Source organism: Puma concolor, chromosome A2, assembly GCF_028749965.1.
Source record: "Puma concolor isolate L17-30 chromosome A2, mPumCon1.1.hap2, whole genome shotgun sequence".
Taxonomy (NCBI): Eukaryota; Metazoa; Chordata; class Mammalia; order Carnivora; family Felidae; genus Puma; species Puma concolor.
This window is the reverse complement of record NC_141668.1, coordinates 75,539,359-75,565,660: the sequence shown is the minus strand read 5'-3', so window position 1 is coordinate 75,565,660 and position 26,302 is coordinate 75,539,359. Positions and strand designations below refer to the sequence as shown.

At 36.8% G+C, this 26,302-nt stretch overlaps 1 protein-coding gene across 8 annotated transcripts in view; it reads left to right on the top strand.

Moving 5' to 3' along the window:
* CDK14 (cyclin dependent kinase 14) overlaps window positions 1-26,302 on the top strand; it is a 638,124-nt gene that overhangs the window by 489,764 nt on the left and 122,058 nt on the right. For all 8 annotated transcript variants that reach the window (XR_015247658.1, XM_025929509.2, XM_086696604.1 and 5 more), the window contains one exon: window positions 3,049-3,097. Coding sequence is in view for 7 of the 8 variants with exons in the window: in XM_025929509.2 (XP_025785294.2) it covers window positions 3,049-3,097 (49 nt within the window). In the remaining variant the exon portion in view is untranslated. The remainder of the gene's footprint in view (window positions 1-3,048; window positions 3,098-26,302) is intronic.

Here is a 26,302-nt window from a genome sequence, read left to right as displayed (position 1 = left end):
AGCACTTGTTATTCTGGTGTTTTGATAATTGCCATGCTAGCTTGTGTGATGTGATATCTCATTGTGGTTTTGATTCACATTTCCCTGAAGATTAGTAATGTTGAGCACTTTTTCATGTACTTGTTGGCCAGTTGAATATCTTCCTTGGAAAAATGTCTTTTCAGGTCCTTTGCCCACCTCTTAATTAGATTATTTCTTTGTTTTTGTTTTTGTTTTTGTTTTTTGCTGTTGAGTTATATGAGTTCTTTATATAATTTGCATGCTAACCTCTTATCAGATATGTGGTTTGCAAATATTTTCTCCCATTCTGTAGGTTACCTTTTCATTTTGTTGATGGTTTCTTTTGCTGTGCAGAAGGTTTTTACTTTGTTGTGGTCTCACTTGTTTATTTTTGCTTTTGTTGCTTGTGCTTTGGGTGTCGTATCCATAAAGTGCCTAGGAGCTTTTTCCCTATGTTTTCATCTCTACTTTCAGGTCTTAAATGTAAGTCTTTAATGCTTTTTGAGTTAATTTTTATGCATGGTTTAAATAGGGGTCCAGTTTCATTCTTTTGCATGTGAATATCCAGTTTTCCCCGTACCATTTATTGAAGAGATTATCTTTCCTCCATTGAGTATTTTGGCTCCCTTGTCAAATATAAGTTGACCATAGAGCACAAGTTTAATTCTGGACTTTCATTTTTGTTCTGTTAGTCTATGTGTCTGTCTTTATGCTACTACTGTACTGTTTTGATTACTGTAACTTTGTAAGATATTTTTAAATCATAAAGTGTAATTACTCTAGCTTTGTTCTTTGTTCTCAAGATTACTTTGACTATTTGGGGTCTTTTGTGGTTCCATACACATTTTAGGACTATTTCGTTTATGTTTTTGTTTTTATTAAAAAATAGTAAAATAGTATTCTAATAGTATAGTATTAGACCTTAGGTGATGTTGGGTAATATGAACCTTTTATGATATTATTTCTTCCAATCCATAAACACAGGATTCCTTTACATTTATTTATGTCTTCAATCTCTTTCATCAGTATTTTAGTAATTTTCAGTGTACAGATCTTTTACCTCCTTAAATTATTTAAATTTAAAATAATTATTAAAATTATTCCTAGGCATTTCATGTTTTTGATGCTGTTATAAATGCAACTGTTTTATTTATTTCTTTTTCAGATAATTCAGTATTATTATATAGAAACACAACTGACTTTTATGTATTGATTTTGTGTTCTTCAACTTTACTGGATTTGTTTATTCTAATGGTTTTTTTGGGGAGTCTTTAAGATGTTATCTGTATAAAATCAGGTCGTCTAGAAACAGAGACAGTCTTACTACTTCCTTTCCACTTCAGATGCCTTTTATCTCTTTTTCTTTCTTTCTTTCTTCCTTTTTTTTTTTCTTGATTGCTCATGATCAGACTTTTAGTAGCACGTTGAATAGGAATGCTGAGAGTGGGTATCCTTGTCTTATTCCTGATTTTAGAAGAAAAGCTTTCTGCTTTCCCTGATTGAGAATGATTATTAGCTGTGGACTTGTCATATATGGCCTTTTCTATATTGCGGTATATTCCTTCTATACCCAGTTTGTTAAGAGTTTTTATCATGAATAGATGTTGAATTTTGTCAAGTGCTTGTCCTGAATCTGTTGAGATAATAATGTGATTTTTATTTTTTATATTCTATTAATGTATATCACATTGATTTATTTGCATATATGAAATCATCCTTGCATTCCAGGGATGCATAATATAGAGACACATTTTTTCATTGCTGGTAGGAATATGAAAAGTAGTATGTCAGCATCTCTTAAAATGTAAAATGTGCATACCAGTTGTCAAGCTGTTCTATATGGAGAAATCTGTCTTATAAAAGTGAAAACATTAGTATACAGAGGTAGATGTGCAAGGATATTTTTTGAAGCATTGTTTTTAAGGGAAAAGGAACTGGAAGCTACCAAATTTTCATCAGTAGGAGAATGGTCAAAAACTATGGTACTTCTATCCTGTGTAATATTATACAGTTTTAAAACAAGTATTACATCTATTTTCTTGATTTAAAGGACTGTTTGCTCTATATTATTAAGTACCTTAAAAAATTCAGAGAATGTTTACTGTGCAATCCATTTTAAAATTAAAATAGTACATATATTTGTGTGTATATATGGGTTTGTGTTTATAAACATAAAGAAATATGTGGAAAGAGACATACCCAAGCCATTAACAATTGCTGTATTTTCAGGAGTCAAAAACAAGGAGCAGGAGGGGTGCCTGGGTGGCTCAGTCGGTTAAGCATCTGACTTCGGCTCAGGTCATGATCTCACGGCTTGTGAGTTCAAGCCTCGTGTCAGACTCTGTGCTGACAGCTCGGAGCCTGGAGCCTGCTTCAGATTCTGTGTCTCTCCCTCTCTCTGCCCCTCCCCTGCTCACACTCTGTCTCTCTCAAAAATAAATAAACATTAAAAAAATTATTAAAAAAATAATGAGCAGGAGAGGTGTGTGCTACTTTATTGTTTAACATGGTAAAACATATTACATCTTAATTTAAAAATATAATAAAGATGATTCAATGATGAATGTAAATATACATTATAGGACATTAGTAGTTTGACTTTGAGCATGTATAAATACCAAGTAGTGTAAGAAAGGAGAACCAACACTACTGTATTTGGTTAGAGATGTCTTCATAGTGAAAACAGCGGCTCTCACTTCACTGATGTGTCAATGTTCTTCAAACTACTTACAGTTTGGAGGTTTGGAATTTGTGTTTCTTTTTCAACTCAATTAAAACTTAGTTATTCTCAGAAATAATTACTAGGAAACAGATTATTAAATAAATCACCCTACACATAAGAAAACAATGCTTCATATTTACAATGTTAATATTTTCCTGTTTTATTCTTTGTAACTGCCTGATCTAAAGATGAAGATGTAGTGTGGCTAGTGTACTCATCACTAAATCAGACGCTATCTTTATAAAAGTTGAGCTTTTTTAAAAAACATATTTGCAAATTATACATCGGAAACAAAGATTGTTTATCATCTTTCTTTTTTATTTCAGAACGCTTTACCCTGTACAGCTCTAAAAACCTTAGGCAAGCGTGGAATAAGTAAGTCCGTATACCGTTTATGCTTGTTTTCTCTCTCTTTTTCTCTCAGTCCCTCTCTCAATTTCTAAAGTCTCCAGATAAGTTTGTCTTGACATTTGTTTCATTTGTTCATCCAAATATCCATTTCTCCATTCATTTAACCACTAAACAGTTGTTAAGCCATAACTATGCACCAGCCACCATGTTCAGCCTAAGCCAGTGCTGTTATATATGAGTTTGGGTTCTGAGAGCAACGTGGCATTGCTTTGAAATGATAAATCCTAAAATTCACTGGGTTCAGTCTTCTTGTAACTAAATTCAAGAAATATTTTAGCATCAGCAAAATAGCATGTAAGTGCAATTTAATGACTGATTCTAATCTAAATAATGTTGGTGAACATCTCTGAGCAAGATAAAATTGATCTTTCACATTTTTTCAGTTTATCTATTGTTCCCCTAGGCCTTCTTGGAAAACTAAGTACCTATATTGCTTGAAATGTATGTCATCTGTTTATTTGATTTCTGTTCTCTCATCTGATCTTGTTGAAATAGTTTTATTTATATTGGTTTTGAAATTTGATAAAATCTGAATATCTGAGTTTCTCAAGTTAATCATAGGTCTTTTATTGCAAGCCAACCTGTTAGTAAACCATTGAAAGTTGGAAAGCAGAGTAATTGAGTCACTCTTGTTAGTTGTGGATATCCTATTTCAAGCATTATGCTGGGGAAAAAGTAACTGGAACTGCTTTGATTTAAAAATTTTTAAAGTGTCATAACAAATTTTTGTCTATGGGGACTTCAGTATTATTGCCTTAGTTTTTACTGTTATGACATATTTAATTTTAGACACCATCAATTATAAAAATAAATAAGAGAAAACCTTTTTATAATAAAAATGCCTTTAATCGGTATTGTCAGTAGATACAGTGGACAGCTTATTGTAAGGGAACTCATGGAATGAGTACGTGAAACTCTGCAGTGGTTTATTTGAAAGATTTGGCAGTTTATTTTTATTAAATCCATCTTAGAAGAGCACTGGAATAATTATTTTTGCCTAACACAAGGCTTTGCATTTGCCATTTGAAGAGTTAGTTCTTATTATCTGTAGAGTCTCCTCTGGGAGGCATGCCGTCTTCTGGGAACATTCTGTGTGTGTTCCTCACTCTTTTGCCCTTCCACCTCCCCCTCTTTACTGATCAGCGGTCTAACATTTTAATTAAGTGCTTTCATACACCAGATAATATATGCAGTATACAGTTCCTACCTTAATTAAATGATCAAACACATTCTCTCATATTGCTCAAAAAGTGTTGTCCAACCAGGTAACCATTGTATGAGACAATCTTTTATAAAGCAATTGAACTTCTAACCCCATCTTTGAAGTAACAGGAATATCTGCCGAATCTACACGTAGCGTTTGTGGCGAATAGCCTTCAATTTAGAGAACCTCCATTTCCTTCCATCAGAGGGATAAAGCTAGAATGACCTCCAAATTGCCCAGGAAAATAAATGGCAGATCTTATCCACTTAGAATCGTCTACAAAAGATGGGAGAGGGGTGTCTGTAGACAATGCTGAATGATATTTCTTCCGCCATCCTCTTGTAGTTATGACCCCATTCATTTCCACATGGCGCAGTTCAGTCGTTCATTTTTGTGACTTGTATTCAGCACCACCTGCCATCACAAACAGTCTAGCATACATGCCCAGGTGAAGGGTCTTTCTCATTCTGCCTTCCATAGTCACTAGTGAGATGCCTCTCAGAGAAGGTACTTCTAGCCATTTACATTACTCTACTCTGGGAGAAACGAGGTAAAAGAAAAGTAAAATTGAAATAGTATTCAAGCTTTGCATTGCTTCACTTCATTCTGACCACCTAAGACTTGACACTCACTTTTCTCTGAGAGTTGTTCATGTTATAACAAAAGTAGTTAATTTCATTGATGGAAATCAGGATGTAGAATCCTCTGGTATTGACATTTTAGACATTTTAAAAACTATGTGCATCATGCACAATCTCCTTTAAATTTTTCTTAAAAGGTGCTAGTATTTTCTTAAAAGATGCTTTTATTCTTAAGGGCAAGTAAGAATTCTTCAGAATACGATTTTTCACAAAATAAGAAAACAGTTTTCTCTTTAAGATATAACTTCAGGGATATTTATTAGTTGCATTTTCTATGAACATAGGATTTATAATTTTTCTACCAAAGCCAGGGTCTGAAATACTGAAGGAGAGGCGCCTGGGTGGCTCAGTCGGTTGAGCGTCTGACTCTTGTTTTCTACTCAGGTCATGATCTGTCTCACTGTTCATGGGTTCGAGCTCCATGTGGCGCTCTGAGCTGTCATTGGAACCTGCTTGGGATTCTCTCTGTCTCTGCCTCTCCCCTGGTCATGCACTCACTCTCTCGCTTTCCTTTTCTCTCAAAAACAAATTAATAAAACTTAAATTATTTTTAATAAAAAATAAAAATACTGAAGGAAATCTTACATTTTCATGTAAAGTCTTTTTAATGAGCTGGTAGAATTATAGCTAATGTTTTTCTTTTAATCTCTAACATCACATATGCTTTTTAAAAAGAAATTACAAAAGCATTTAATAAACTGGGTCCTACCCTTAGATTACTTTTAAAACATGTTAGGGAAACTATTAAAAGCTGTTAGCTTGAGGTAAGATTTTTAAATTATAAACATAATTTGCTTAGAATCAAGATATTTTTTAAGTCCCCATAAGTCTTATTTTTTGTTGCCTTAAGGAGTTACTTCAGAAAACACTAAGTAATAAAATATCACTAAAAATGTTATAAAAATACTACTTTCTGGTATCCCAGTGTTACCTACTGAATCCTTAGAGCCAAGCAATAGCCTCTAGCCCATTAAAACCCAATGAAATTTCCAGAAAACTGAAAATTCAGAGACATTAATTTGTTATTGATTCTTCATCCAAATGGACTTGCGACCTTGCAACCATCATAGACATTTCAACATCCCTCACTTCGGAATGAGCTCTAAGTTCAGAAGAACTGCATTTAAAGACTCGTAAGCAAGTGCTGGCTTTCTCCATCACTACAAACGAATTTGCTTGTCTACAAGCACAATTACGAAACGAGCAATTGGTAAATTCTCATATATAGCAGTAATAGGTTCAAAATAAAGGAAACTAATTTGCAAGAACTAATTTGAATTCAATTTAGATGGGTTAATAGAAGACGGGTAGGTTAATATAAAAAAGTAAGTCACTGCTTAAAATTAAATAGCAATGTATTTAAAAATACATATTAACTCAGCTATTAAAGCTAGTGGATCTGTTAACCTGCCTAAAAGAGTAAGAATTTCTTGAGAAATGAATCCTTGAATCTCTTTGAACAGCTGTAACAAGTGACCCAGTTTATTTGGGGGCCAAGCCTGCCCTAGGTAACGCCAATACAATTCCCTGCTGACTTCGTTTATACCAGTAACCATGGGCATAATTTTATCCTTTGAAGGATTTTTTTAAGTATTCTGGGGAAACAATGCAGTAATGGGAGAAAAATATCAAAAGATGCAGCAGATATCTAAACTCAAAAGGATAATACAAAGAAGAAATCTTAATTACAGGATTGAGATTAATAAATATATATTAATAAAGAAAAGAAAGTACTTTTATTCCCCTATATTGGACATGCACGAATTGCGTGGGCTCTTCCTGTTTAAAAGGGGATTTTGGATTAAAGGGAGACAAATCTTAATTTTATATAAATACATGTACTGTTTTCTGACCTCCTTCAAAACATTCCATTTTATTTCATTGGAGTTATAAAACTCTCCCTATTTTTCTTCCAAATCTCTCTATTTAGAATTGTCTGACATTGGCATGTATATGCAATCAACCAAGAATTTCAGCCACTTAAAAGATCTTTTATTATTTTGGCTGGAAAAGCAGCCTTAGTATATGCTCTCCAGCAATGTTAAGGGTAGGATTCCAGGAACACATTTGCTTGTTTTGGAACTTTTTAACAGCTGAACAATTTGAGGGGTTTGAACGGAGCAAAAAGAGAACCCAAGATAAACCACCCTGTCACAGAAGACATATTTGGAAAGAACAGCTCATGGTTGATAAAGCAATACATGTCCACAGACTCGAATAGGTGTAGGGCAACCTCATCCTGCTCTCTCCACCTACGTGCTCTGGTTTGATTTATAATCCTCCTTGATAGGTAGGTCCAACTGAATTTATCCTCTAAGAATTGAAAGCATTGATTCTTTAAAATGCGTAATAAGTACAGAGTCATTGTAATGAAGCTCCCTTAGTGGAAATGCAAAGATAGACAAGAAGACATTGACCTGCATATATCTGAATGCACCAACAGTGACAAACCCTGACTTAGAAGATTGAAGTGTTTCCTAAATTTGTATTCTTGAACTTTCCTTGAATACATTCTCTCATTCAATGGTTAACTTTCAGAACATATTTTATAGATGACTTGCTAGATCCATGTTACATGTGCATAAAACATAGTCTTTAAAATAATATTTAAAAGAAAAATGTAAACTTCTCTCTGTAATTTATGTTGCTGATTCCCTGTTTTTCTTATGGCAACATCTGACTATGTTCAATTAAGATTTAAATCAGTGCCTTCTCAAGAAACCAGAAGCCCTCTTTTTCTACTCTGCCTTATTGTTCTAAGTTGATCTGAAATTTTCCAAAATAAGAATATATTGCAAAGCAAGTTAGAACTATCCATTTCTGTACCAGCTTAACAGTGTGAGAGGAACATAAGAATGGCTTTTGGCACTAGGAGGAGCAGTTGAGCTGAGCCAGATTCTGAAGTCCGTCCTCCACTTCCACATTTTTTTTCATTGTTGATCATTTTTGTTATAAGTCTATTTACTTCAAAGTAACAGTTTTAATTTATTTAGTGCCTGGAGATTTCTTCCCCCAGTATTTCCAAAGAAATTATTCTGCACATTATCAATGCACTTTTTTTAGGCCTGGATATATTGGGGTGACAAGCTCTACAGCAGACATTTTTGGAATTCCATTCTCTTAACCCCAGGATGAGTTGGAGCTGCAGCTCTTCCCTGCTCAGCTCCTGGATGTGAGCCCAGCTTCAGGAGGCTACAGGGGGTGCAATTCCTCATGACACCCTTGGAAATAGAGTTTGCAACACTTGGATAATCAGATCCACACAGGTGTCTGTCCTGATCTTGGACACCCGTGCATGGTGTTGTTTGGAGGCCCCAAAGCCGCAATTCAGAGGAATTTCTGGGAACATTCATTTTCACAAGAGTGATTCACTATTTCAGCTACTGAAAGCAACATGTAGGTGTGATGTTTACCAGATCTGTTAAGCCCCTTGCCACCTCACAGAGAACGGTTCTTCTAGAAAATTGAAAACTATGGGGCGCCTGGGTGGCGCAGTCGGTTAAGCGTCCGACTTCAGCCAGGTCACGATCTCGTGGTCTGGGAGTTCGAGCCCCGCGTCAGGCTCTGGGCTGATGGCTCAGGGCCTGGAGCTTGTTTCCAATTCTGTGTCTCCCTCTCTCTCTGCCCCTCCCCCGTTCATGCCCTGTCTCTCTCTGTCCCAAAAATAAACATTGAAAAAAAAGAAAAAAAAAAATTAAAAAAAAAAAAAAAGAAAATTGAAAACTATATTTTTGAAAAGGGAAAGAGGAGTCCAGGTGCTGGTGGGAGTCCTAGAGAGCCCCGAAGAAGACAGTATCAAGGGCTGTCCAGAGATATGGGTTGGGGCAGGTGCCAGGAGGACACAGAGAAAGCTAGGCAAGAGAAAGTTGGGAAATTGCCAAAGGCCCAGACCTGGTTACTAATAGTAGCAATAGCATAGATATGATAACATATAAACATACATAGTCAAAGGCCTAACATACCCTCCTTGCCCCGTAGTCAGAGTTGTGATGGGGTAGCCATGGTAATTAACACTTGAGCAGCCTTTTGCAATATAGAATTTGCTTTCTTGTATGTTTTCACATCCTCATGTCTTTTTTAACAATCTTGGGAAGTAGTCAGGACACATACTACTATCTCTATATAGCTTGAAAAAAAAGAAAACATGCTCAGTGAGGTCAAATGATCGATGCTATGGAAAACTACAACTTGGAATGTATGCCCCAAAGTGAATTTTAGGAAAGAAGTGTCAATTTAATAACCCTTATATTCACGTGGATCAATATCTTATTTGTTTTGTCCTTATTACAATCTTGGTCATGGAGATCTCTTCTGGGAAATGATGCAATTCATTTCCAGTCTGGGTTTTCAGCAGCAAGAGAGCTGGGCTGGAATAGAAATCTGACTTCTTTCCTGGGGAAAGTGTTTGTGGCAGGCTGACCACACACATCAACTCAGGCCTCCCCTGTGCCCACTGCTGGATAATGCACCATTGGGATAAAGGCGGGTTCGTGACAATCTTAAGTGCTAGAGATGACAGGCCTCCTGGCCACCCATACAGACCCTGCTAGTGACATTAGTACCCTATTCCACACAGATCCCACTTCCCCCAGGAGGTTATCCTCTGTCATTTTGTGCCATTGACAGATATCTTGTCCATGTCTTTCTTGTGGTAGCAAAGAATTTGCTATCATTAATAACCCCTGGTGATGGCCAAGGGCAAACCCCGTGCTATTCGTTATCCGTTGAGCACAAGTTTTTTGTTCCACTTCTGATAGACAGAAAATATCCATCTTCTCTCTTACTAATTGGCAGTACGTGCCAGGCTTGGGACCTGGCAATGGCTATTGTTTTTCAGCTTTTTAAATGATGTGTTGGATTCCTCATCCCCAAGTACATACTTATGGTGCAGCTAATACCTTCTTTCTGCCATCCAGCTCATTAAGGAATAACATCCAGCCATGCTTCTGAAGTGGCACAGGGTTTCCAGGAGCAGCTGGGCTGCCTGTTTCTGTGAAAGGAGGGCAACACATAGAATTAGGCTTTCTTGAACTGTTTCCCGAAACAGATTCTAGAAGCATGTGTGAACTGAAGTTCTGCTTCTCCAAAATCTAAAACGGTGTGTTTGTGTTCTGTGGCTGCCATAACAAATTACCATAAATATTTTGGTGTAAAACACCACAGAAGTATTATCTCATGGTTCTGTTGAGCTGGAGTTTAGATGGGCTCAGCTGGTTTCTTTGCTCTGGGTCTCACAAGGCCAAACTCAGCTATCGGTAGGCCTGGGCCCTATCTGGAGGGGTGGAGGAAAAATCTGTTTGCAGGCTTATTTAGACTGCGGGCAAAATTCAGTCCCTAGTGGCCAGAGGGCTGAACCCTCTTTTCCTTACTGGTTGTCAGCAGGAACTCTCACCCAGCAACCAAAGGCCGTCTGTTTCCTCATCACACTGCCCCCTCCTGCTTCAAACCAGTCAATGGCAGGAGTCTTTCTCATTGCTTCGTAACTCTCTCACTTCCCCTTCTGCCCTATCTCTTCTGCCTTCAGTAGGAGAAAGTTCTTAGCTTCTAAAGCCCTGCCCGTATTATCCAGGTTAATCTCTCTGTTTTAAGATCTGCAACCTTAATAACATCTGCAGAGTCCCTTTTGCCATGGAAAGTAGCATATTCACAGGCTTCAGGGATTAGTGAGGGGACATCTTTGGGGCCTTTCGGCTCTCCACAAGTGGATACTGGGGTTTCCTATTCAGTGATGAGTCATGGGGTAAGGTAGAGCAGAGGGGGCAATCCCAGCCTTCACCAGGTCAGACACAGTCTGTTCCGTCTGATCTCTGACCCATCTAGTGACAAGCACAGATGTCACTCTGACTCTGGTGGCTCCATGTTGCCCGGTTCACATTAGGTATCCCCAAAATAAGGAAGAAATCATTTTCTACCTCCTGCATAGAGGAAAAAAAAGAGATTATTCTCCAGAAAGTCCATAGTCTCTGAGATATCTGAAACTTTGGCCTAGCATTTCTGTCCCCTTTAGGTCAGTGCTGTCCAATACAACCTTCTTCATTGATGCAAATCTTCTCTATCTGGACTGCTCAGTGCAGCAGCCACTAACCTCCTATGGCTATTGATCGCCTGACATGTGGCTAGAGTGACTTAGGAACTGAATTTTAAAGTTTATTTAACCTTAATTAATTTAATGTGAATAGCCATAGGTAACTACCATATTGGGCAGCACAGTTGTAGCTCAACATGTAAACTATTCATTTATTTTCAGTGCCCACCAGTGTAGTACAAGTGTGGACATCTGATGCTTTGGAAAGTCTATGCGTTTGCGTTCTTGGCATTTTGTGCTCAAGTATCCAGAGATCTTCCTTTATATTTTTGCTTCTCACCCCTGTCTTTTATTTGTAAACACTGAGAAAATAATAGCTCTGGGGGGCCCAATAAGTGTAATAAATCTGCAGAGGGACTAGTAAAACTATCAAAGAACATCAAGCAGACATTCCTTCCCCTCCTCCTCCCCTCAAGAAGCCACGCTGTTCCCTCCTGAGGGGCACTGCCTGTTGCAAGTGTCTCTATTCCTTTCTCCTTCTCTGTTCCTGCTCTCTCTTTTCTGTTGGGAACTGCTAGGGGTTAGACACACAGCTCTCTCCCCTTTTTGAACTCCCTCAAGAATTCACCTCTCTGCTGTTGTTCCCGGCCCCCTTGATCTACCCTAACTCTACTCAGAAAATATCATAAAGGCTTAGTTTCCTCTTCACCACATAGGAGATGCTATTGAGAATCTCCACTTTCTAAATAAGCTTCCCATGGACCCCATGGGTACATATGTTAATTATTCAGCTTCAGAATATTGAAAATTACCACATTTTAAAAAGTGAAACATAAACTGAAATGCAGTTTTCACTGCTCTTTATTTATTTAAAAAAAACTGGATATGAAAAAAACTCAACACTTATTTTTATCATTTTCTTTTGGTAAGGAAAATATTTATGAGTTGGGGCGCCTGGGTGGCTCAGTTGGTTGACTGATTGACTTCGGCTCAGGTCATGATCTCACAGTTTGTGAGTTCAAGCCCTACATTGGGCTCCGTGCTGACAGTTCTGAGCCTGGAGCCTGCTTCGGATTCTGTGTCTCCCTCTCTCTCTGCTCCTCCCCTGCGCCTGCTCTGTCTCTCTCTGTCTCAGAAATAAATAAACATTAAAAAAAATTTTTTTTTTAAAAAGAAAATGTTTATGAGTTTAGTGAACCGTCAGCCTCAAAATTAAGATGAACATAAAAAGTCACTGGAGGGGTACCTGGGTGGCTCAGTTGGTTAAGTGTACCAACTTTGGCTCAGGTCATGATCTCATGGTCCATGGGTTCAAGCCCCACATCAGGCTTTGTGCTGACAGCTCAGAGACTAGAGCCTGCTTCAGATTCTGTGTCTCCCTCTCTGTCTCCCCTCCCCTGCTTGCACTCTATCTCCCTCTCTCAGAAATAAACATTAAAAAAAATTTAATAAATAAAAAATTTTTAAAAAGTCACTGGAGAAAGAGATGATTTTAACAACATTGTCTTTTGTATCCACCTCACCCACTCCACACTTTTCTTTGGTCAGTTATCATGAAAATTAGGATTGGGCAAACCTCATTATATGGGGAGACTTTCTATAAAACTGGGCACAACTTCCACCAATTGTAAAGATATAGTTAATAGACTATGTTGATGTGTACATCTGATATCTGCTGTGTAGATGATGGTCCTACTGACCTTGTAAGAAAGAATACACAGTCAATAAATACTTTTGATATGAACCAAGAAAGAATAGAAAAGAAGAAGGCTGCAAAAACTCATAGTTGGCCAAATGGGAATAAAATGCCTGAAGCCCGTGTGATTTGGCATCACAGGGTTCAAGTTCAAGTCCTAGATATGCTACTCAATGGTATAATGTTTAGGAAGCTCACTAATCAATCTGAGCCCCAGTTGTTTAGTCTTTAAAACCCTTGGCAGGATTATTGTGAGGATTGAATAAAGCATGAGTGTTCATGATGGGGCACCATTGGCCAACATTAGCTTACCTCCCTCTTGTTTCTCAGCACACCCTGTCCTCCCCTGCCAGTTAGATTGTTTCATTCAGTTCCAAATAAGCAACAGTTCTTGAACATGAGTCCCACTGCTATACAGGGTCCCCAGACATCTTCTGGACTATTTCTTCTACCTTCTTAGGAGCACATGCTGAACTGCTTGGTCACCAAATCATTAAAAAAAAATACTTCTTATATAGAAACAAGATTCCCTGATTCTCAGCAGCTCCTTCCTAAGAGTGATATGTTAACAAATAGCATTGTACATAATTAACGTAGAACTTTGATTTATCCTAAGTCTTTAAACACATCTACTAGACAGTTTTCCTAATTATATTGAAAGAAACCCATGGACACTGTTATCAAGTTCAAAGCATCTGTTGGAGCTTTCCTGTCATGCTCTTCATACATGGACTTATAGGTAAGACTACACCAGGTGTGTTAGTTCTGGGTGTCCACTTGACCCAGAGATGAGTGGTGAGACCAAAAATAATTATTCTTGCTGTTTTGGGGTTTTTAATGGGGCGGGTGGACAACTTATTCCTAGAAACATAATGAATGAAGGCTGGGAGCATGGCCTTCATTTGGTACATCTGTCATCACCAAGGAGCAAACTGGTAGGGAATTGCAAAGGTAACTTGGCCTTTTTCTTTCAGACATTGAACCGAGTCCATACCCTAAAGCACAAATCTCATGTTACCTGATCATATTCATCATGGAAGTGATTTTAATAATAGATTTCATTATGTATTTAACAACAACAACAACAACAACAACAACAACAACAACAACAACAGATACCTTAAAATGCCATAAACAGACAAGGATACAACCCCCAAACCAATTATCCTTTGTCTTATCTAAAAGAGCATTTTTAGATCATTTGGACATTTTGGGGATTGCAAAAGAACCTAGTGGCAGTTTACAGTTGAAGTCTTATATATGTGTGTGGATGTCCTTAATCAGACTATAAATGAGATATAAGTGAATAGAAGTATCAACACAAAGGAACAATATTCTGGCCCTTGTTGCATTTGTCACAGAGCATATCTTTGTGTATCTGTATGTGAGTTCTCTGCTAGACCTCAGCTGTATGTAATCCCTCAAGACTTGATATACAAACATAATGCCAAATAGAGAATTTCCCTTAAATTATTCAAATCTCCCCATAAGTGATTTCCCACTCTTCCTGCAATGGAAAACATTTGATCATAAATTCAATTAAATCAGTCATCATCTTTGTGATGTTTGTCCAACTAAATCCTTTACTGACAATACCAATAAACATAGCAGCTGTGTGTGTGTGTGTGTGAGAGAGAGAGAGAGAGAGAGAGAGTGTTTATGGCATGACTGTTGGGGAATAATTGATCTGAAGTCAAGATAAAGGATAGGTCTTATTTCTTAGGCTGTATTTTGACCACTTCACTGCAGCCAAGGTTTAAAAATTAAACTCATAACAGGGATAAAATCATGTATATTCCATTAAATTCATTGGCTTTTATTTTCCAACTTAGAGCCTAGTCTTAATATATTGAGTTTTAGATCAAAACTGGTATACTTTGGAGATGTTAGTGAAAGCTCTCAAACTACAGTAACCATTTTTCTTCCTCTCTGTTCTGCACTTTCCCCTCCCTAGTTAAAACAAAAGAAAGTCGACTGTCAACATACTTTTAAGTTTCTCCAGGAAAATTCCATAATAGGACTACAGTACTGTTTATGATTTCTCAGAGTTATGTCAGCTGAAGAAGTAAGGTTTATTAGAGGCTTATAAGTGTTGATTGTTTCTCGACTTGATCCTAAAGCTTTCAGACAACTATAACTAACTGCTTCCCCTCATTTTCATTATAGCTTTGCTGCTGATCCCATTAATTTGGATATAACTGAACTCTTAATCATGCAGATCTTTATGTATGTGCATATCCATGTGGCCTGTAGAGGGCAGCATGTTCTGGGGAAAGAAAAAGTGAGATAAGCCACTGATTTTTTTTTTTTCCTTTAGCAAAACAAGTAAGATATCTCTAGTAGAGAAGTCAGAGCTTTCCCATGCTTTGATTGTCTGCCACTTTAGGTATCTGCTTAGATGGTGGATGTTATTATTGTCTCAGGTACTTTGCAGGCTACTTGATTAAGGATTACACCAGATTCCATGCCTTTGCCTCTGAATAGAATGGAACACATCATTTTATTTATACATGAATACAAATGTGATTTTTCCATTTGTCTCTCATTTCTTGTCACCCTTAACTGAAGTTTAGAATTTGAGTTGAATTACACCAGCAGTTGTGATTTTATTTGGTGGTCAAATTAGGCTTTGCTCTATTCCAGAATTCTGCTACCTCACATCTTTATTTTTAGGTTGTGACCCCTGAAAAAAATCTGATGTCTCTTATTATTCTCCCCCAAGAAAGTGAAGAAGATTTCCACAGGGACATCTTCCATCCATCGTGACTTTAGGCTCTTTCTCTTAATGGCCAGCACATTTTTAGAGTAATCACTGACCCAGCCAGACCTCTTCTGTATAACTGCATTCACTAATTTTCTCAATCCAGTCTCTACTTCTCATCTAAAGAACCAAATCTTCCCAGTGTATAAACTACACAATTGTTTTAAATTTTAGAAATTTCTAGAAGTTGCAGCAAATCTTGAAAGGGCATAGAACAGCACTGTGCAATAGATGTTTATGCATTGATAAAAATATTTTATATCTGCACAGTCCAGTATGGTAGCTCCTAGCCACACATGGCTGTTCTTTAACTTAAAATATGGTTAGTGTAATTGAGGAATTGAATTTTTATCTTATTTAATTTTAATTAATTTACATACTCACGTGTGGTTTGTGGTCACCAAATTGAATAATGCAGAATAGTGCATGAATTCTGATCAGTTCATAATAAATGTTTTACCAGAATATATTGTGAGGTAGATTAGATCTTGTAGCTAAAAGTCTACTACCCAGACTTTTAGTCCCTTGCTTATTCTTTCTCATAGAGCTGTAGGCTTAAATCCACATCCTCAGACTCTGCCCCAGGATTTCTTTCTCTCAGAACATCTGAGAGATTTCCGATTTTCCAATTCTTTGATTTTGTTGAATATTGAGCATATCTCTCTTGGATATCCAGAATGGAGTTTTAAAGGCTGGCATTTCAACAGCACTATTCCTCTGGGCATCTAACATGTCACCATCTCAGTTTGATCACATCGTGATGTCTAGATTTTCTTTTTTTTTATTTTTTTAATGTTTGTTTATTTTTGAGAGAAAGACAGAGCATGTGTGGGGGATGGGCAGAGAGAGTGGGAGACACAGAATCCGAAGCAGGCTCCAGGCTCCGAGCTGTCTGCACAGAGCATGATGCAGGGCTCAGACTCACGAGCTGTGAGATCATGACCTGAACTGAAGCCGGACACTCAACTGACTAAGCCACCCATTGCCCCTAGATTTTCCTAAATATAGAAATAAAATTTAAGAATATGCTAAAATGTGTCAAGCCACAAACAAGCTTATTCCTTAATTTGGAGTGGGCCCCCCACACTCTGTCTCTCTGTATGAAATAATTCTTTACACTGACTAAAAATAAAGCCTGTGCTTGTTCCATCCATTATAAAGTGACCTCGATGTTCTTTTGAAAATTTTCTCGTAAGTTCCCAAGTAATAATTCTTTCAAATGCTTCTGTATTTTTATACACAATGTGCAAATGCATATCTTCAGTTTCCTGTATTATACTGATATTGTTGGTTTGAAGACATAAGGAGACTTTTTTTTTAATAGTTTGTATTGTACCACTAGCTTCTGCCTGAAAACACCCTTACCTACATATACCTGGCAATTATAAGTAGTTGGACCCCAGAGGATAATAAATATGCAGCTTTTCAACTTTATTCAGTTATCTTTCTTTTATTTAATATGTAAAGATGGAATTAGTACTCAAGCAAATAACCAGCTCTAACAGTTAAGTCAGTTTGAGGTTTCTTTAAGTCATGGATATGGAATGATAGCCCTTCCATTATAAATCATTTTCCATAAGAGCCAAATGTGGCATTAAAGGCAGGAATAAAGGAATGTGCAACTCAAAGGTTGTGCTCATTTCAGTAAAGATAGCCTTACCTTATTCTGTGCTCCCCATCAAACCACCCTTTATAGCACCCATGCCCCCAGCTCCACAACCTCTTCTACATAATGAGAAACAAAAGAAGGGCTGCTTGGTAGCCACATTTTTCTTTAAGAAACCATCCTCTTGGCGGGGGCATCTGGGTGGCTCAGTCAGTTAAGCGTCTGACTTTAGCTCAGGTCATGATCTCACAGTCCCGGAGTTTGAACTCTGCATTGGGCTCTACACTGACAGCACAGAGCCTGGAGCCTGCTTCAGATTCTGTCTCGTCTCTCTCTCCGCCCCTCCCCTGCTCATGCACTGTCTTTCTCTCCCTCTCTCTTAAATATAAATAAACATTTTAAAAACCTAAAAGAAGAAAAAAAAGAAACCATCCTCTTGGAAAAGCCTAGGCATCCCTATATCTCAAGTAACAACAGAACAAAATAGGGAGGGATCATGACGTTTCTGTCAATGCTGACAGCTTTAGGACTGGGTTCCCATGCACAAAGCCATTCCCTGCCAGTCTAAGAGTGGTAGGCTTTCTGTTAATGGACATTTGTGTTATCTGCAGAGAAACCATTAGACAGAAGTATCTATTACATAGCAACTATTTCTGTGCTGGGAATAGCCATATGTAAATTCCATAAACACCTAGGCTATTTGATAATGATGCAAAGATATGCAGATTTATATAGGTACAGAGAGAAAAAAATACAAGGTCAAAGGCAAGGGCTAAGAACTAGGAGAAGACTGTAAAATACCAGTTCTTAACTCTTCTTGAGTTAGAATACACCCTGCACATTTGTTGCTAAAAATCACTCCTTAAATTACACACTCTCATATAGGAATAAATGATATCTTTTGATTGAAATATGATATACTTTTTTCTAAAAATTTAAAGATCTCTCCTCTGATGGGTTCTCATATTTGTAGCATTCATCACATCACAGAGTAGAATAAATTATTTTCTAGGGCTTGAACCGCAAAACCAAATCAAACACAAACAAATGTTTTCTCCATGCTAACTTTAGCCCAGGCCACGTAAGAAATTACAGTAATCCCTCTCCAAACACATGTTGCAGTAAGTCAGAATTCTAGTAGCCAACAGTTTGATATTCTACAGTTCTGAGGGCTCTGATTCACATGTTTGTGAGTCACTGTACTTGGGGACCATTTGAACATAAGGGTTGGGAAAAGAAAAAGAGGAATGAGGATGACCAGGTAGAAGACATGCTTTTTACTGTAGTCTTGATAATGTGGATTTGAGGTCAGCAACCAAGTGCCTGCTAGGTGAGAGAAAATCAAGACATACAAAATAGGCCAGGAACCAGTCATGGTGGGCCACAAAATGAGGAAGATATTAGACCGTTATAAAGAGGGAAAACATAGAATAAAGGGGAGATTGACCGAGAGAGGAGTATACCTTGATATGTAACACAACAAAACACATTTACAAAATCTTCTTGAAATTAAATCATTCCTGAAGCATATCTATCGAGAAAATGTATCTATCTTTAGGTATGTAAAATGATATTCAACATATTTTTACTTAAGATGCTCTATCATTGTTTTATTTGATGAGCGTTTTAAAAAATGAGTTGTTTTTTGTGTGTTTTGGTTTGAATTGGCTTTGGTGTAAGTTTATTCATGACCTTGAAGCTTTTATTTTTTCCAGTTGTAAGTTTCCCCATGAGGTGTTTTCTACCAAAGGATTTTCAGGGATATAGTCTGATTTAGAGAAAACTTCTTTTACTGCATTTGGTAGGTCAGTTTAATTTTTTTCATGGATGGAAGTCATGGAAAATTAACAGGAATGTTTATTATTAAATACTAACAACTGTGTGTGTTCATGGCGCACATGGATGTGCCTATGGCATGCTGTATGCTTTTGTCTGAATTATCTCATTTAATCCCAAAATAACTCTCAAAAAGTTTTCCACGCTTTTCTGATAGGAACATTTAAGCTTCTTTTAGAAAGTTTATTTCCCCTCCTTCAATTATATTGTAGCCTCAAGAGCAAATAAATATATCCCTCATTTGCTGTTTTTTATGTAACAGGGCTGAGACTAGGATGAGGCAAGGAAAGCACTCACCTTGGGTTCAGAATTTAAGGTGGCACCAAAAAAGAACTGAGTAATCAAGATAAATAATGTTTTAATGCAGTATTTTAAAAAATCAAAAAGCTGCCTCGGTGGTTCCTATGTCTCCATCCGACAGCCCTTCAGTAGCCCCCCAGGCCCCCGGGTGCATAACCTCTTCCTTCTGAAACACCAGTGCTGGTGAGGTTATAGAGAAGTGGATCCATTTATTTACTGCCAAGGGCACTATAAACTGATAAAAAACATGGAACATATAATGGAAATGTGTTAAAAGCTGTAAAGATATTCATTCATGGCACCATCAAGAAATTTGATTTAGGGGTTCCTGGGTGGCTCAGTCAGTTAAATGTCCGACTCTTGATTTCTGTTCAGGTCATGATCTTATGGTTCATGAGATCAATCCCTGCATTGGACTCTGTGCTGACAGCGTGGAGCTTGCTTCGGATTCTCTCTCTCTCTCTCTCTCTCTCCCTCTCTCCCTGTCCTTCCCCCACTCACTGGCTCGCTCTCTCTCTCTCTCAAAATAAATAAACACACACAAAAAAATCTGTGAACTGTGACTGAAATGTAATATACAAGATGAAAACTGTTGTGTTAGAGTGGTAGAATTTGGGGTGATTTTTTTTCTACTTTCTGAAAATTATCTTTAATACTGTCATGGTATTTTAATAAGAAAAATATGTTACTTAATTAGTGTAGAGTTTCTGTTTGGGATAACAAAAGGATTTTGAAATAAACATTGGTAATTGTTGAACAATATTGTGAATGTAATTAATGCCACTGAAATGCATACATGAAAATGCTTAAAATGACAAATTTTAGCATATATATATATATATATATATATATATATATATATATATACAATTTTTAAAAACCTAGACACCTTTTATAATCATCAGCATGGTTCAGTAACCCCCACAGGGCCCCCAGTCATCCCTGTCTTTTGGTCTTTCCACCCTTGGGTAGTCTTTCCCACCTTGTACCAGGTTTGGTCTTGGTGACCAATAGCATAGGGCAGAAGTGATGGCACATTAGTGTTTGAGTTAGGTTGTAAAAGACTTCAGCTCCTTCCTTAGCTCTGACTGCCCCCCTTTCTCTCTAATCACTGGCTCTGCAGAAGCCAGCTGCCATGTCATGTGAACAGCCCTATGAAAAGACCCACATGGTGAGGACCTAAGACCTCTTGCCAACAGCCATGCGAGTGAGCCATACTGGGAGGGGATTCACCAAGCCCAATCAAGCTTCAAATGACTGGCTCTGGACATAAACTTGACTGCAACCTTGTGAGAGATCCTGAGCCAGAATTACCCAGTTAAGCTGCCCTAGGATTCTTGCACCTCAGAAACTGTGATAATAAATACTGATTTTAATTCCCACCTAACTTCTACATCTGTACCCATGAGTATGCAAGAAATACCAATAGTTTTTCCCCTATCCTTGAGGTCTTATTTTCTCCTCTTAATGGAAGTTCTTGGTGCAGGAAACATTGTGAAAACAAGTGCAGTATATTAAAAGGAGAGCTGTGTAGTAAAGTGAAAAAAAAAGATTTCATCCTAGCATCCCAGTATGACAGTCATGAAGCTGAATGCATCACCAGGACTTGACCTCATATAAAATGCCTACAATCGTGTTTTTCCATATGGAGATTTGGTAAAACTAACTATAATATTTAGGGAATAGTGATTGAAAAGTAAATACCCCATGGTTTAAAAAAAAAGCATACACCCTCAACAGGAAAAAAATATTTATGGATGTCCAAATTTGTTGGCAGTAATCTTTTTTTCTTCACTAGAGGGAAAACAAAAAGCTAATATGACCTCAATATGAATTTGAGTTTGACTTTCAGGGGTTTAAAGAGAGCTTTTAAAATTCAGGTTTTGAAAGAAAATTTTATCATGTAAAATTTTATCATATAAGGTGATAAAAATTACAAAGCAGTAAAATGCTATATTTGCTCAGACCTATACACACAGGAGTAAACACATCTAACTGATAAAAACTCATTACTTCCAGATTGTAGACTTAGGAGATGTTTTTATTTTCCTTTACTTGTTTCAGGATTTTCTGAATTCTCTAGACTGACTGTGTCTTACTTTTATAATGAGGAAAAAAAGGTACAAATCAAGCCTTCAGAAGGATGATGCACAGGAGAGAGCATCAGCAGTTGAGGCACATAACATGCTCTGCCCCTGACTTTGCTGTGTGACCTTGGCTGTGCTGCTCCTCCTTTCTGAGCCTCAGTTTCCTCACATGTAAGGAGGGACAGTGATGATCATCTCATGGCTCAGCATGCGGAATAGACAGTGCAAAGAGTCTCTAGCACATAGTAAATGATCCACAAATGCTCTGTCCTCCTTTGTATACTTGCCCACAGTATTTAGAACAAGGGTGTCATTTGCTGGCTGGTCACGTCGTTTGTGATAATCAGGGGGCATCAGATAGTTCAACAGGCAAGTGATTCAGAGTAGAGTCTAGAAGAAACACTCTGACAGGGAAGATGGGAGGCTCCTTGCAAGAGCAATAAACACTGAAAGATATTTTGACTTTTCTTCCCAAGGATCATCAGGCCCTTTATAAAGGATGTCCAAATATTTGACAGGTCTAACCCAATTCTTGTTTTGGACATAAGCATACAGTTCTTTTTCACATCATAATGAAGTCATATATTTTCAAGACCAGATGCAATATCTGCAATATAAAATAAAGAAGCTGAAGTTAGAATCCCCAGAAAATATAGTGTTCATTTGCCTTAACTAAAATTCAACAACCCATAATAAGCTCTGACCTAACCAAATTTTCTTTCGTATTGATTTAAATGGGAGCACTGGTTTTAGTGATTTTTCTCTAATCCTAACCATATAATACCCTTAGTCTACAAGATGACATTTTTTTTAAGGAATAAGGGAACATCTATATTAGCATGGGTGCTAAATTGTACAGCTTTTACCTTCATTTTTTTTTCTTTTTATGTTTTTCTTAATATTTTGGATCATGTCCAGTCTCTAAGGAAATAAACATGTGAAGTGAGTTCTGTGGAATGTTAACTGTGCTGGTATTTTTCTTTCTTTTATCAAGCCCCAAGATTCACCAAAATTGATATAAATTCACCATGCCTTCTTTAAAAAGCGTAACAGCAAGGCATTCTTCCTGTAGGAGTCAGACTGTAAAAGGTGATTTCCTTTTACTCCATTTGGTTTAAGCCTGTAAAAAGCATTAAGTGAAAAATCTGATATATTTGTTAGGGCATTTATTGCATTACTACGTTATATTTGCAGTTTTCAGTGAAAGGTTTATTGAGAACATAAACTTTGAAGAGGTTTTGTTCAGGATTAAAGATATATTTTTCTTCTCTTTTGGTGAAATAATATCACGCAAAATGATACCTTTTGGGAGCTATTTTTAGCACTGTTTATAGTCAGAGGATGCACCGTTCCATTCTAGTGAAGCAGATATCAGCTTCCAAAACTGCCTCTGATGATGAGATTTGTAACTTCCATAGGGTTTCTGAGGAATAAAAGGCTGTGAAGTTAACCAGTTTCCATTAACTCAATTTAACATAATATAGATGCACCAATAAGTTAAACAGTTTTGCAGCCTTTTGTAGTCAAAATGTTTTTCATACTGTCCATATAATTTGGACTAAATATTTAGAACATATCTATCTGAAATGTAAAACATAAAGCCATTGCTAAGGTTTAATATACATTAATTTTTTATTGTATGCATTAATTCTTTTTATAAATGAAGATTTGAATTTAAACTCCCGATGCAATCTTTTATCATCAAAAATGAGAATTGTCTTTTTCAGAAGAAACAGTGCTATAATCAGTCACTTAGAATTCAGGAAAATTGGATCATCTTTATTGTCTAAATAGCATAAATGTCAAAAATGTCACAAGGGTAGAACATTCATTAACAATTTGCTTCACTCTTGATTTCATAAAGACATTTTGAAAATTTCTGAAACAGGTAAAATAATCTGATGATCTATTTAAGCAAGTTATGGTAAGCAAAGGTCAATCTTCACAGCAGTCCTGTGAAGTAGAAGAGAGTTATTAATTTTATCCTGATCTATAATCGGAAGTTGGAAAGGTTACAAGTTGCCTGATGTCCTTGAGCTAACAATGGAATTCCACACAGGGAAGGTCATGTGGTTATGGTTGTGTGGTTATGAAGGTCTAGTGTTTATGATTGGATATAACAATAAACAAAATAACTTGGATGTTGAAAATCAATTCTGTTGAATGCACATCCTTTGGGTTTTGTGGGTATTCTATACTGACTTGTGAGTTTAGAATTTTAAGTATTCTGTAAGTTTTATCCTTCTGTTTACAAGGGTTAGTTATTATTAATATATTTTTACTCATTTCTTTTATTGAAATAAAGTATCCTTTTCTCTCATGTCCTTCAGTCAGAGGATTAAAAAGTAATTATTTGTGCCTCTTCTGCTGTAAACCACATTATTAAAGTAAAATACTCAACAAAAGCATAGAATCATATAATCACTAGTCCACTAAAACTATGAATCTTTTCTAAAACATAACTGAGGTACAAGTATAATGCCTGACAGGTTTGTACCATTCCTATAGAAGAAAAATGTCAATGTTTGGTGAGCTCTAACAAATCTTAGAAAAAATTTTTAAAAATTATATTATTTAGACAGAATTAGAGGTTGAGTACATATGAGTTACATATAAGCTATTAAAAAATAAAACTTTACAGGGCACCTGGGTGGTTCAGTTGGTTAAGTGTTCAACTTTGGCTCAGGTCATGATCTCATGGTCCATGGATTCGAGCCCTGTGTGGGGCTCTGTGTTAACAGCTTGGAGCCTAGAGCCTGCTTCAGATTCTATGTCTCCCTGTCTCTCTCTGCCCCTCTCCTGCTTGTGCTCTCTCTCCTGTCTCTCAAAAATAAATAAACATTAAAAAAATTATAAATAAATAAATAAATGAATAAGACTTTACAACTAAAAAAAGTAACTGCTACTAGGCACTGAGAAGAATTGGAGAGGAAATTAACATAGAATGTCTGCAAAAATAATGTAGTGAACTAGTTAACCATCTCCTTTGTATAAACAGGTTAAATGAAAGCATGGTCTGTCTTTGTAGTAGTTAAGTAAAAATAAGCTTAAATACACAATAGCTTTTGTTGAAAATAATATAGCAAGAGGTTCACTTAGTTTATCTCCACGAATATTTTATATCTGTATCAGTAGATGTATAAAATGTAAACATGAAAATCTATAGCTTCATATTAGTACATGGGAAATGCTAAGTATAATCTATAGCTTCATATGAGTACCTAGGAAAGGCTAGTATAATCATGTGATAAATTAACCAATTTGTAAAAGCCAGACCACTTTTTATATGATTTTGGAGTGAACTTAAACATCGCAAAGACGTTTGTTTTCCAGGGAGGGTAGAAAATAGTAATAAATAAAATCAAAGCTAGGAAATTTGGGATAAATATTATCTAACTAAGCTCTAAAGTCCAAGACAAGAATTTAATATTTTCCTCTTTCTGGTCCACTTTTTTGGCATTTATAATACTCTTGAGTGTCAGTGGTAGTGTTTTCAAGAACTTGATTGATTCATATCCTGCTGAGGACTCTCCAGCATTTTGTGTACTTTTCCACCAGATAGAGTTTACTGTAATAGCAACTATGTATTGAGTAAGGGTTAGAGATGAAGGAGAGACTGAGAAGTATGAATTAACATGACTAACTTTGGGCTCTATTCATCTTATCCATGTAAAAGCTGGACTCTCTTTGTTGTCTTTATTTAATATTGGGCCATGCGGGTGTTAACAAGAATATAGAAAGAGTATTTCTACAGAAATAGAGTTCAGAATTATAGAAAAAAGAGAAATATAGAAAAATGTCAGGTTTCCGTAAGGAAAACTTTAAAATAACCCAATAACCCTCTTACCAACTTGGTAACACACATCTTGTAGGTGTGTAGGCATGTATGGTATTAGTACTAAATCTTTGGTGTGACATGTAATGGACACTAAGACTCAAGAGTCACAAACCTAGATACTCTTCATTTTGACCCTTTGATTATCTAGATCAAATAAAATAATACATGTGAAAGCATTTTGTAAACTGTAGAGTTCCTTATCTATAACATTATTATGATACAATATTTTGACGGTCAGGTGAACTGACCACTATAGGAATGAGGGTCTTCCATGGGAGATTGTGTCATTAAACAGTTTCACCAGAATAAATGAATGAGAACTGAACAATTTTCTATGCACAACAAAACACAACCTATTTATGGAAACTGATATTAAAATGTTATCTGCTTACCTTGAGGGGAGGAATCTCATTAAATTTTTTTTTCTATAGCAGTGCATTGACAAAGGAAGTCTCAGCATTAAATAACTCTGTGTTCAGTATTAATGTAACTAAGAGTCTTGCCTCTCTTTTCATTGCACAGCCTAGCACCTGGGGTTGAGAAGTTCACTGCCCAGGCTTAAACCTTTCCTTATTAGTTTTTATCTTCCCCAAAAGTTTATTCCAATGTCAGGGGTTTCCTTCATGCTCTGCTTGACAAATTACTGACCCCTCTTTGCAAAATGAATAAATTTAAGCCTATTTTCTAAACATAAGTCACTTTTTGAAAAATCAGAGCAGTTTTATGACCACAGTCCTCCCTCTAAGTCAAAAGCTTTGATAAGAAGGTAATTAAATGAGCATTCTGCTTTTGATGTGCAGACAAGAAAGAATACTGCATCTGACAGTCCTGGTCAGTACAGTTGAGGAAACAGCCTGCCTTTATGGGTGGGTGGGCTTCTTCACAAATCATTTGCAAGAGATTAATTGCTGTATAATCCAGTGGCCAATGCCCACATTGGCATCTTTGCCACAGTGACAGTATGTGCACTGTCAAATGAAAGGACCCAGGGCCCCAGCTTTGCCCTGTGAAGAGTGACAGTGAGTGAGTCAAGCGTGAATATAGAGACCTTCAGCATCTCACTCGGGTTGCTCTATTTCCTGTGAGACCAAGCACATAGAATGCTCCACATACAGGCCCACAGTGTATGTAGTTCTGTGCCATCATAGAATGCAGGAAGGAATAGTCTAGAAATT